At 34.9% G+C, this 14,399-nt stretch overlaps 1 protein-coding gene across 4 annotated transcripts in view; it reads left to right on the top strand.

Annotated features, from left to right (window-relative positions):
- The window catches only part of htt (huntingtin), a 240,301-nt gene that overhangs the window by 41,574 nt on the left and 184,328 nt on the right, over positions 1-14,399 (top strand). For 2 of the 4 annotated variants that reach the window (XM_039751642.1, XM_039751639.1), the window contains exons 9-11: positions 5,773-5,977; positions 8,743-8,790; positions 13,575-13,655. In XM_039751642.1, coding sequence (XP_039607576.1) covers positions 5,773-5,977; positions 8,743-8,790; positions 13,575-13,655 — 334 coding nt within the window. The remainder of the gene's footprint in view (positions 1-5,772; positions 5,978-8,742; positions 8,791-13,574; positions 13,656-14,399) is intronic. The other 2 variants (XM_039751643.1, XM_039751641.1) reach the window with 1 other exon arrangement.

Genomic DNA, 14,399 nt, shown 5'->3' with positions numbered 1-14,399 from the left:
TGGCTATTTGAGGTGACTCGCTATCTGTAAAAGAGCTGCTTGCCTTTTGCCGCACTAGTTGAAAAAAGCACCTGCAACTGTACTGAGCTGCCATTTTCATAGACACTCCTGCAATAGATAATGCAATGGCATCTTATTCTTTATCTGATTGTCCTTGGCTGATTTATCTTGTCCAGTTAATGTGCATGCAGTGTGCAGTGTGCATGCAGCTGATGCTCCAATTACGTTTGGAAAACTGGATGTTGTTGTGAATTGTGCTTTGATGTTTCACAGTTTAAACACAGTGTAAGGAAATATTATATCTGGATGGCAAGCGGATAATATCATCCTGTACAGTTGGCATGGTGCGACTCTGTGATGCTTGTGAAATAACCAATTGGTCAGCAAGTTCATGTTGAAAAGCTACTGTGGTTAAAAATTTGAAAGTGGACGAAACTTGCAAAGGAGCAGGTAGAACAAAATTCCTCAAAGTCTACCTTTGTAAAGCTGATGCCAGTTCAGCACACAGCTTCAAGAGGATAGCTCTTGGAAATACAAATTGACTTAGAAGCCAGTCATAATCATCATCTTTAAATTATCTCTCTCTTCTAATTCTTCCATTTGAGATGTCTTCTAACAACGCTAAAGCAGCTATGGCAGTTGGAATAGTTTGACCATTCCATGCATCATTATATTGTTACAGAATGATTACAATCAAATTAATTAAATTTGTAAATGATTGTTCTTAATTTCATTGTATTTGATAAATCTTGCATCATTGATGCAAGTATGAAAAAGAAAGGTAAGTGACACAGAAACAGTAGCACTACTTTGATGCTGGGTGCTGCCAGTTTGCAAATCTGACCAGAAACCATGTACACAAGGAAGAGGGCTACCGTAAAAATGTGTGTGACTCCATGCCATGTTTAGTTTTTATACATCTTAAAGCGTGCAAGGAAACAGGTGTACGCCATGGGTATTATATTTTTGGCTTTTTATATTAGTTTTTATTTCTATATTTTTCTGACCTTACTTGAAAATTCAGTTTAGTTTTAGTTTTTCTTCATCGTGTATTTTTAGTTTTAGTTTAGTTTTTATTTCACAAAGACATTTCTATTATATTTTTATATCTATTAGTTTGTTTTAGTTTTAGTAGTTATGGCATGGAGCTCCTACAGAGTTTAGTTTTGTGTCACAATCAGACAGAACTGTACACTTAACAGATTTGGATACGAGTTTAATGTTAATGGAAGCTTACTACACTAAATGGTTTACTATCTGGTTTTGTTTTTGTCTGATAAAAACAAGCATAATCAAAACTAGATACTGAATATGAACAATTTTACACAATTTTATAATTTTTAAAATATTTTCTCATGAAAATCATGGAGGCTTAGGAAGAACAAGGCTCTTAGACTTGAATCAGTGTGCAGACCCCACCTAGCTGTATTGAGGGAAACAAAGAAAAACAAGCATGTAGTGTCAAGGTTACTGGCAAGAGTATTGAATAGCCCAACATAAAGGACAGTAAACCCATAATGAGCAGAGCAAGAGCAGGTAATAGGAATACGGACAGGCATAAAACAACATAGACACCATCTGAGATTAACAATATATACATTATCTAAAGCTGTTTATCCAGAACAGGATCGCAGGAAACCTGGCACCTACCGCAGCAGGTTTGGATGTAAGGCAGGAAAAATCCCTGGTATGCAATATGTATGATATGGCTGAGAACAAAATGAACATGATATTTCAACTATCTGTTTTGAGAGAGAGAGAGAGAGAAAAACATTTGTGAACAGCTGCCTGCCGACACCAGCCGCCGTTCACTGGATGAATATGTGCGGGCGGCTCGTGGTGGATGACTTTCTATTTTAGAGTTTAAACTTACAAGAGTTAAAGACTAACAGCAAGAAAATTCATTCAAAAATGAAAACTAAAAATATTTTATTAAATTATTATTTTATTTCAGTTAGTCTTTCCAGCTACTTTTAATATTTTTGTTTAGTTTTAGTTTTTCATTTCGGGTTTGTTAATATTGTATTTCAGTTTACGAAAATATTTTTTTAACAATAGTTTTATTTTAAAATATAATTCTGCTAATGGATTACTTTCACAATATCAGGTATTTTGAGTTGTGAATACAAACTAAAAAAGATGCATTAATAAATATAGAATAAATATAAAAACCCATTAGTATGTTTAGTTTTTCAGCACTTGGCAGACTCTCTTCGCTTACCTACCTTTGTTTGTATTGCTTCATTTTTAAACGATGTTTTTAAACCAAAAGTGATGGGCCAGCAACAATATGCTGATCTTGTATGATGACCTAGTCTCGATCTCGATCCGTGCTGTTTTATTTTCAAAAACTGGGAGTGGTCTCCCCTAGACTTTCTTGTATACTCCGATATGGGGATGGATATTTGAGGAGTAAACCGCAAGACAATGATTATATTTTTATATTATGTATGTTAAGGAACCGTCAACAACAAATCAAACCAAATTAATAATATATTGAACAATTATTATAAAAGTAAAGTTGAATAAATCGGACTCGGCTGCATGAATAAAAAAAAAAATCGAGTATGTGTTCAGGTAAAGTAACACTTCCTGGTGATGGATTTGTCCCAAAAGTTAATACAGATCTACAATTGTGGTGTAACAACCACATGCCGAATTTCACCCATCTATCTAGTTGCGTTTTTGAGTTACACACACACACACACATGCGCACACACACAATTCCAAAAAACAGTATTTTTGGACTCTGAGAGGTCTGTAATGTCAATATTAAAGCAGTTACTTGCGAAATAAACTGAAACTTTACTCACTTTCGATTTTTCTGTCCATATGGTAAACATTTTGTTGACCAGCACATTCTGATTTCAGCCGTTTGAATTACATCTTGATATACAATAAGCACAAATAAAGGTGGCACATAAATCACTTTCTATTTCACATGCTTTACACACCCGTATTCAGCTCGCTCGGTCACCGCAAATGCTTTGTGAACAGCTGCCTGCCGACACCAGCCGCCGTTCACTGGATGAATATGTGCGGGCGGCTCGTGGTGGATGACTTTCTATTTTAGAGTTTAAACTTACAAGAGTTAAAGACTAACAGCAAGAAAATTCATTCAAAAACGAAAACTAAAAATATTTTATTAAATTATTATTTTATTTCAGTTAGTCTTTCCAGCTACTTTTAATATTTTTGTTTAGTTTTAGTTTTTCATTTCGGGTTTGTTAATATTGTATTTCAGTTTACGAAAATATTTTTTTAACAATAGTTTCAGTTTTGATTTTAGTTTTCGTTAACTATAAACTATATAAACTATAATAACCTTGGTGTATGCAACATTTTTGTGTGTATGCAGTTTGTACATGAGGCCCATTTGTCAATAATGGGACTGATTGATAAGAGGGATCAGACTGAGTTTTATCAGTCTGTCTATCTAAATCTAAATTCACAGTTATTCAGAGAAACAGTAAGAGCTGACCATTTACAGTTAGGTCCATAAATATTTGGACAGAGACAACGTTTTTCTAATTTTGGTTCTGTACATTACCACAATGAATTTTAAATGAAACAACTCAGATGCAGTTGAAATGCAGACTTTCAGCTTCAATTCAGTGGGTTGAACAAAGATTGCATAAAAATGTGAGGCAACTAAAGTATTTTTTTAACACAATCCCTTTATTTCAGGGCCTCAAAAGTAATTGGAGAAATTAAATAACTGTAAATAAAATGTTCATTTCTAATACTTGGTTGAAAACCCTTTGCTGACAATGACAGCCTGAAGTCTTGAACTCATGGACATCACCAGATGCTGGGTTTCCTCCTTTTTAATGCTCTGCCAGGCCTTTACTGCAGCGGCTTTCAGTTGTTTGTGGGTCTTTCTGTCAGAAGTTTAGTCTTCAACAAGTGAAATGCATTCTCAATTGTGTTAAGATCAGGTGAATGACTTGGCCATTCAAGAATTTTCCCCTTGTTTGCTTTAATAAACTCCTGGGTTGCTTTGGCTGTATGTTTTGGTTCATTGTCCATCTGTATCATGAAACGCCGGCCAATCAATTTGACTGCATTTAGCTGAATTTGAGCAGACAGTATGTCTCTGAGCACCTCAGAATTAATTCGGCTGCTTCTGTCCTGTGTCACATCATCAATAAACACTAGTGTCCCAGTGCCACTGGCAGACATGCACGCCCAAGCCATCACACTGCCTCCACTGTGTTTTACAGATGATGTGGTATGCTTTGGATAATGAGCTGTTCCATGCCTTCTCCATACTTTTTTCTTGCCATCATTCTGGTAGAGGTTGATTTTGGTTTCATTTGTCCAAAGAATGTTTTTCCAGAACTGTGCTGGCTTTTTTAGATGTTCTTTAGCAAAGTCCAATCTAGCCTTTCTATTCTTGAGTCTTATGAGTGGCTTGCACCTTGCAGTGCACCCTCTGTATTTACTTTCATGCAGTCTTCTCTTTATGGTAGACTTGGATATCGATATGCCTATCCCCTGGAGAGTGTTGTTCACTTGGTTGGCTGTTTCTCTCCACCATGGAAATGATTCTGCGATCATCCACCACTGTTGTCTTCCATGGACGTCCAGGTCTTTTTGCGTTGCTGAGTTCACCAATGCTTGCTTTCTTTCTCAGGATGTACCAAACTGTAAATTTTGCCACTCGTAATATTGTAGCAATTTCTCGGATGGGTTTTTTCTGTTTTCACAGCTTAAGGATGGCTTCTTTCACCTGCATGGAGAGCTCCTTTGACCGCATGTTGTCTGTTCACAGCAAAATCATCCACATGCAAGCACCACACCTCAAATCAACTCCAGGCCTTTTATCTGCTTAATTGATAATGACTTAACGATGGACTTGCCCACACCTGCCCATGAAATATCCTTTGAGTCAATTGTCCAATTACTTTTGAGCCCCTGAAATGAAGTTAAAAAAAATGCTTGAGTTGCCTCACATTTTAATGCAATCGTTTTGTTCAACCCACTGAATTAAAGCTGAAAGTCTGCACTTGAACATTTGAAATTCATTATGGTAATGTACAGAACCAAAATTAGAAAAAAAGTTGTCTCTGCCCAAATATTTATTGACCTAACTGCATGCTATGACTAGCATAATTTAGAGAGATCATAAAACTTTGTGTTGTTTGTTTTATATATTCTAAGAATCTGTTTGTTACCATCTCTTTTACTTTAACTATAAGAGATGGTAACAGACAGCAAGACAGCTGATTCTAGGTGAAATTTAAAAACTGTGAGATCTTTCCACTTGTGGCTGTTTATGTCATGGTTGTCAGCACACTTGTCTGTACCCAGCGACTTGACTGACCAAGCCTTATGTGGCACATACCCATTCTTACATAACAAGTGAATCCAAAAACCAGGGAGCAGAAAAAGCTCATCTTGTATTAAATTATTGTGGTTTTGGTAATGTAATTGCTCTTATGAAATTTACAGAAGTGCTTAAGAGTATGCTCACTTGTTATGTTCACTTGAAAAGCCGAATGAATCTTTATTTATGCATTTTTTAATTGCCAATATATTTTGACTGGTCTGGATTCATATAAAGAATACTGTATGGAATTGCTCAACATATTATTATGCGTGCTGTAAAATTACATAGTGGAAATAGTTCTGTAAAAACAAGTTTAAAATTTCCTTATTAAGTAAATGTGGAAATGCTGTTTTTATGTGTCTTTTTTTTTTAAAAAGAGAAAATCTAATATGGTATCGACTTTGAATGCAAACATTTCTATTTGTTGTTTCTCTTTTCAGGTTTATGAACTTACTCTTCACTATACACAGCACAGGGATCACAATGTTGTAACAGCAGCGCTAGAGCTATTGCAGCAAGTCTTTCGCACACCACCACCTGACCTTCTTCATGTACTCATAACACCAGGAAGCATTCCGGTGGTCAGCATATCTCGGGAGGAGGTGGAGAATCGCAGTCGGAGCAGCAGTATCCTTGAACTCATAGGTAATCTTATGCCTGTGAATATTATCTTTTTTTTTTTTTTGAGTTCTGATTGTTTTTGTTGTCATTATGTAATTACATTTTAGTAGACTTTTGTATCTACTTATATATTTTCAGTGAAAATGTTTTATCAGTGATCTGTGAAAACTGTGTGGTGCATACATGCAGAGCAATATAAATGTATATTACCAAATTTTCAGTATATATTACAATTAGGCAAGGACACTACATTATTCCATCGATGAATCTCCACAAATTAAAAAAAAAATTAATGTTATTTTTCTGTTGTGTTACCTTGGCACTGGGTTAAAACAGCAAAATTCAGTTTTTCCAAGTTTTCCAAACTATATACTCAGCAAAAAAAGAAACGTCCCTTTTTCAGGACTGTGTATTTCAACAATAATGTTTTAAAAATCCAAATAACTTTACAGATCTTCATTGTAAAGGGTTTAAACAATGTTTTCCATGCATGTTCAATTAACCATAATCAATTAATTAACATGCACCTGTGGAATGGTCGTTAAGACCTTAACAGCTTACAGAAAGTAGGCATTTAAGGTCACAGTTCTAAAAATGTTGGACACTAAAGAGACTTGTCTACCGACTGTGAAAAACACCCAAAGAAAGATGCCCAGGGTACCTGCTCATCTGCGTGAACGTGCATTAGGCATGCTGCAGGGAGGCATGAGGACTGCTGATGTGGCTAGGGCAATAAATTGCCATGTCCGCACTGTGAGACGCCTAAGACAGCGCTACAGGGAGACAGGAAGGACAGCTGATCATCTTCGCAGTGGAACAGCCCGGATCTCAATCCCATTGAGCACGTCTGGAACCTGTTGGATCGCAGGGTGAGGGCTAGGGCCATTCCCCCCAGAAATGTCCAGGAACTTGCAGGTGCCTTGGTGGAAGAGTGGGGTAACATCTTACAGCAAGATCTGACAAATCTGGTCCAGTCCATGAGGAGGAGATGCACTGCAGTACTTCAAGCAGCTGGTGGCCACACCAGATACTGACTGGTACTTTTGATTTTGAGCCTCCCTTCATTCAGGGACACATTGTGAAACATTTTTAGTTTATGTCTTATGGTGTTGACTCTTTTACTGTTCATACAAATATTTACACATTAAGTTTACTGAAAGTAAAAACAGTTGAAAGTCAGAGGACGTTTCTTTTTTTGCTGAGTATATAAAGATTTTGTACTCAGCAATCTTGGCTGTTCTGTTTTTTATTTCTTTTCCTTTTTCCATTCTTTTGTTATGCAATAAACATGAGACATTAAATCAGTTCTCTATTTACACAGTCCAAAACACACAGCGTTGTCTAATCCTCTTGTCTGCATTGTACTTCTAGGATAGCACTCCTTAGTTGTTGACTATTGCTTACTCAGAGCCTGTCCTTACAGCAAAAATCATTGAGCCATCACATGTTGCCTTGTTTATAATGTAATTGTAAAATGCCTTTATAAATAAAGCACATTATGACCAAGGTTTAATTGGGGTAGAGTCCAGGTGCTTGAGTAGAATGTTCAAGTCACTTACATGGTGAGTATACGAGGGGGGACCCAAAAATACACTGGACTGATAAATTGCACAGGAGTTGGGTATGGTTATCAACTATGCTGCTAGGCAACACATGTCTGTAGTTTTGGCCCACAAAGTGACATTTTGCTGAGCTGATCAAGATGCATATTTCAGATGTTTAATCTACAATTGTGCATGTAACTTGGGTGATTCTTTTTCGACTTGGAGAAAAAAAAAATGTCAATCATATTGAACATCAAGGCAGTGATGATTGCATTTTTTGACACAAATTGACTTTTTAATTAACAGTTTCCCAGTGATGTTACACTGAACTGCTGGGGCATATGCTGGAAAGCATCAGGAAAAAATTTCTGGAGCTGTAGTGCTGTCAAAACTGCATTTTGCACCATGGCAGGACACCTGCACTCATCACATTATCAGTCAAAGAGTTTTTGACAAAGTGTTGGTGTTACCTCACACGTCTTGTTTCACCGTCCTCGCTGCTTTTGCATTTTTATCACTTCAAATTAAAATTGAGACTGAAGGGAAGACAATTTGCTACTGTGTTAGAAAAACAGGAAAAAAATCGAGGGTACAAAAAATGAGTACAGAAAATGTTAACCGGAATTGAATAAGTGCTGGGATAATTGAATTGCATCTCAAAGAGTGTGTTTTGACTGTGACTGAAAGGAAATTACCGTAACTTGCTTAACATTTGTTTTTTTTTTTTAAACAATTTCGGGAATTTTTGTGTCCCTCCTTGTTTTTTTCTTCATTTAAAATGAAGTTTTTGTGTTTGCTGTTATCTTCATTTATATATTATTGCATAAGTTACCTCCTGAAGTAATTACTTTTACTGGTATTTTTAAAAAGATACATTTTTTGAGCCTAAAATGTAGCTTTTGGGGTTCCTGGTATTGGAACAGCAAGTTATACATGCCTTATTTTGTCGTCTTTTATTTTTAAACAGTGTTTTGTAGAAGTAGTCTGCTTTATTCTTTCTTTCTCCTAATCTTGTTCTTTATTTGCATGTATTATTTTTATTCCTTGCCTGGGCTTCTCTCCTTTTACAACCAATAACCAGTCTTCTGTTTACTTCTTCATGATTACTAATATATCTGAATAATTTTAAAAACATTATTCTAATTTTTTTTCTGAATTATGACAGCCAGAAATTTCCTTGCCTGCAAAATTTCTCTTTAGTTGGGTTCTTTTGGGTCATATTTTTCTCTTTCCTGTCCCTTGCAGCTGGAGGGGGGTCATCATGCAGTCCTCTAATACTTCGAAAGCAAAAAGGTGACTATCTGTCTCAGTATTACTTTATGTAGTCCAGTATAGTGTTTGTCTTTGTCTTTTATAAAACACACAATCCAGTTGGAATTAATTCTTTTGGAGGAAATTTGTCAAGCTTGATATGTGAAAACTGATACATTTAAAGATGGTTAAAAGGGTCAAATGAGTTTTTTCTTTGCTGTACTGTGTATTTAGTGCATATGTAGAATAATGTATGCATATCTGCTGAAATTTTCATGGTCTGAAAGGATATATGCAATACAATAACCACATGGCATAGACAACAGATTTTTCAAATTCATTAGATATGAAGAGGCCAACTTGTTTTTCCGCACTGCACTAAAATATTGAAACACTCTATATGGTTAGGGCTTAAATTAGTATTGGATGCTGGTGAAATGGATCCTAGTGCATAACCTTAATTTATGCAGCTGAATAAAATGAGATTCCAGAAATGGCCAAAAGGAATTTAGGAGCATTGTATTTTACTCTAACAGACCTAACTTGTACTTACTTCAAGTATTAAACATTTCTTCTAGCAGTGAAATTAAAAATGCAATTTCTGTACCAGTCAGTAAAGCAGCTGAAGTTTTATGTAAACTTAAGTTTTATGAATTCTTCAAGGAACAACAAACATTTTAATTTCTATGGGCAGCATTTCTTTTCTAGTTATGATAATGTTAAATCTTTGGGTTTTGTTTTCTATCATTTTGAAAGTACAAATATTGTTAGTGCTGTTGTTTGTTGTTGAATGGTCCTGGTGTATTACTGTGGTTTCAGGCTTTCATTTCAACCAGTTTCACAAATCAGCGGATCACTCTTGTCTCATCAATCTAATTGTTTATTTAGCTGTTTTTTTTTTTTCTTTTCTTATTCTCCATTCTGAAAAGTGTTCTGGTATGATATTTGAATTTAGAAGAAACTTAGAAATGATTAAATAAAGTTTAGTGTTTTAAACTATGACAAAGAAACACATTTCTATTTAACTTCTGTTTATTTCTGTGGGGTTTGTTTTTTAAATCGCATCCAGATACTGACAGTTAGTGATGAGCAGTGCAGACATAGGTGTAAATGACAATAAATGTTAAAGCTGTTATGCTACTTTTATGTTGCATTCATTTGTGTGCTAATTATTAACAAAAAGCTTAACTAAGTGGACCTCAGCTGCTGGTGCTCATACCAGCCACCTTCCGTTTTAAGTGCACGCCTGCCTTTATTAAACAAGCTGTTATTTCACAGTTTCTGTTTTTATGTCAATCCAGAAATTATAAAATGGGTTTGCTAAATTTTAGACAGATGAAGCAAGCATTTGTGTAATGCAAATTTCTGAATACTGTGTACATGTAAATATACTAACACACATTTCTGAGTGCAAAATAAGAGATGAAAAAGACTAATTAAACAGACAATATAGAAGTAAGACTGAATCATTTATTTGTTAAAATGATTAGAATGAAAGCCTGCAGCTACAGTGGAACCCCAGGACCAAACTTGGGAACCCTTCACTAGAGGGAGAAAATTCAAGGAACATTTTTTTCCTTTGATTAAATAAGTGTTTGGTTGATTAAGGACTGGTAGATGGTTTGAAGCTGTCTGGCAGACAAAAACACTGTTGGGACCATAGTTTAGTGTAAGGAAAACATCATTCTTGCTGCTTTTCGTCTAAAAAATAAATCACTTTTTCTTTTAACACATAAAAAATGATCAAAAATGTAATAGTAAATGGGGAAACTGCTGTCTAATGGGAAGAGAGTTAATAAATAAATGTCCTTTTTGCTTTAGTAATTTTTATACATGGAGATTAATAGGTACTATTTTTCGTCAGTTTCCCTTTAAAAATCAAATGTTATTACTGTATATGGGACAATAGAACATCATCATACCATAGTAAATGTACTGTGCACATGGCTTATCATCCAGGAATTTATTATTATATACCAAGTGCTGCTGCAATGAATGAGTATAAAAATATTTTCTTCATATAACTCTCTTAAAATACAGATTTTGTTTTTCAGAAGTACTCTTTATGAACTGTTTTTTTACTGTTGGTTTTGACTGGTAATTTTTCAGTTTATTAAAATTTTTTAAAAGTTTATACAAATTTTAATTAAAGTATTTTAAAGAATCAGACCCTGTGCTGCAAGCTGCTCAACATTCATTTCTAAATATGTATTTGTATTCTACATAGACTCTATAAAGGTTTTATATTTGCATTTGCTTTTCAACATTTTACATAATATATTTTGAAGTCTCAGCATCTTATAAATCTTCATTGAATAATCGGGATGCAATTTTAATTAGGTTGTAATATTGGAATTGAAGAATCCTCAGTAATTCTACCATATGTCAAGCATCCATGCTTATATTCATAGATTTAAATATAAAAACAACTGAAGAAATAAAGAAGCATTTTATTCAGAAATGTGTAAATAGTTATTATAGCTATGTCTAATTTCTAAGTGGCTGTCAAGTTCAGTTTTTTTAATGTTCTTTAGCCACAAATTAATCAGCTAAATGTGGGCTATTCTACACTATTTTTAAAATAATACTGAAGTGCCATTGAGTGGACTGCTGCTAGAAAATTGCCTTGTAAGATGAATGAAAATAAAAAAGGTTTCTAAAATAATAAATAAATATATAGATATACATAGATAAATGAACACAGTATTATCAAAATAAAAAAAAAAAACCTTGTATCAATAATATTTTACACCTAAATTATAAATATATACCAGGTGACGGACTGCATTTTTGTGAATACTTAATTTTTTCTTTGTCATAATCATAACTCTTACTTAACTGTCATGTTCTACTACAGTATGTCACATTAATGCATTATTATTGTTTGACTAATTAAAGTTAACCCCATTTAATTTGAATTATTGGCCTTATTAGACTTTCAAAAAGGGCTGTATTGTCTCTTAATTTAATATATATTTGAATTTTGAAATGCTGTTATTAGCACTTGAAGTTTATTTATTGATCTAAATTGGCACAGTTAGAACAGACTTACTTGAATAGTTGTAGCTGTAGTACATGTAATCCTACCACCATGTGACATAAAGCGTACATTTTGAAATGCTCTCTGTTTATGTATAATTTTGCTGCAATCATTGTATTAATAAACATTTATTATGAGAGTTCCTTTCAGTTACAAAGATATCCATTTTGACTGTTATTTCTAAATTGATTCATTAAGTGTGAATGTGTGCATGAGTGTGCATTGTGGACTGGTGCTCTGGTCAGGAGCAGATTTCTTCCTTATGCCCAATGCTCCCCAAATAGACTCTGGTGACGCAAAATTCAGGAATTGGATGAAGTGAGCGTAGTTCATGCTTTTCTAGAATTAAGTTTTATATGTGTTACTGTAAGATTGAAACAAATTCTGTTTTTGTTTGATTTTATTTGTCCTTTTTTAATAACTATGAGTCAGGTTTTGGCTGCTTTATTCTTTTCTGTAAAAAGAAGTACTCCACCCAAAAAAAATCTATATAATAATACAATCATAATATTTTATTTTATGTAATAGGCGCCTTTCTTAACACTAAAAGTCACCTTAAAATGAAATTAAACAACAGTAATAAGATATAAAAACAAAAAAGGACAATAAAATCAAATAGCAATAAGGTACGGAGGTAGGTGCAAACATCAAAGATAACAGGCAGCAACAGTGTTAAATTCATAATTGGTATGCCAGTTTGAAGAGAAGTTTTGAGGGCAGTTTTAAAATGTGTTCTTGAGTCTAGTTGACAGATATGAGAGGGAAGGGAATTCCAGAGTTGAGGAGCACTGTGAGAGAATGCTGAAGCTCCCATAGAACAGAATTTGATATAGTTATTAATTTTTTTACCCCATATAGTTTGTTATAGTAGCCAAGAAAATTTTGTAATGTTCTCATGCAGAATGGAGAGAAGAAGGTTTATGATATAATAGAATTCAATTGTGACCAATGCTGTACAACAGCAAATGATATGAAAAGCTACCATGGAAAAAGAAAATCTCATTTTATTTGTATAATTCAAGTGTCAGTCATCCAGTCGTATGCTCCAAACATTCAAAGCAAATGCTTTTTGCTAAAATAATGTTAATTATACACTTCCAAAACAATCGGGACATATCATAAACTAGATATTGATAACAGGGCTACTGTATTGACTATTTAATCTCATTTTCTGTCAATTGTTCATGATAACCTGAGATACAAATTCTTGGACAGTACTACAAACTACATTGGGTAGGTAACTTAAAATATAATTTTTGTGTTGAGTATTTCCTCTAACAAAATAAGTGTATGAATGAAATTTTTCTGAAAAGTAAAATGTATGGGAAGGCATTTACCAATATAACAAATCATGCTAAACCCTGCTACAACTTTTAAATTAAATAAACTTTTTCTAGAAATTTCTGTAGATACTGTCTGATCCCAATCTGATATTTGCTTTTCTTTTTAATTTTCCACAGATTCAGGAAACTAAATGTGCTACTAAATAATAAAAAAATGTAGCATCTTGACAATTTATAAATAAATTTATTTTTTTGTCAAACTACAAGGAAAGCTGCTTGGAAACTAGTCTTCTTCACATCTGTGTAAAAATGTAACTTTCTGTATGTAATGCACTGTTAATAATTATACTTTATTATTATACTTGTGTATTTTTTGTATTATATCTGATCTTTCATAGAGTACTTCCATTACACTGAATTATTGTTCATAGTATTGGCAAGAAGAAGATGAATGTTGAAAGCTGTCCTTGTCCTTTAAGATTAAAATGATTTTTATTTACCAGGAAAGATTCTTGGTGGTGAAGAGGAAGGGCTGGAAGATGATTCCGAAACGCGATCGGAAGTCAGCACTGGAACTTTCACAGGTGTGTTATATGAAAAGATAAATTTTTATTCCATAATTGTTTTTGTGTTTTGAGGTAATATCTTTGTAAGATGGCTGTGTTAACTGGATGCTATATAGCGCCCAACCCAGCTCAGACTTACACAGAGGCACGTGTTAAAACACAAAAACTTTATTTCTTTCTTCAGGTGAAGGGCACGTCTTCCCCGTGAACCCCCCAGCCACAACACAGTCCCAAGTACCAAGCACAACACAAATCGCAACCCTTCTTCTGGCACCACCACTCCTCCCAGGCAACCTCGTCCTCTTCCTCCCGATTCTGGCCACTGAGTGGTGGTCTCTGGCTCCCTTTTATCAGGCACCTGGAAGTGCTCCAGCTGGTTGATTGCCGACATCCGGCTGCACTTCTGGGTAAGGCGAAACCAATGCCCAAAAGAGGCCAGCCGCTCCTGTTGCAGCACCCCCTGGCGGTGCCTGCAGAACCCCATAGAGCTGCACAGAACACCAACCCCCATGAAGACTTGGGGGAGTCTGAGGCACCGCTGCAACCTAGGGAGGCTACCATCTAGCGTCCAGGGGGAGATACTGGGCTTCACCCCCTTGTCCCCCTGGCAGATGTGGTGAGAGGCGTCCTGCCCAGACATGGGCCCTGGCCATCTGTCACACTGTTTCTAATGTCAAGAGTGACTGCAGAGCTAAAATGGATCAAGATTACTAAATGAACTGATAAATATGTCATACAATGTGAAATATTATAGACACATTA

Source organism: Polypterus senegalus, chromosome 4, assembly GCF_016835505.1.
Source record: "Polypterus senegalus isolate Bchr_013 chromosome 4, ASM1683550v1, whole genome shotgun sequence".
NCBI lineage: Eukaryota > Metazoa > Chordata > Cladistia > Polypteriformes > Polypteridae > Polypterus > Polypterus senegalus.
The sequence above is the reverse complement of the archived record's forward strand: the minus strand, read 5'-3'. Positions and strand labels throughout refer to the sequence as shown.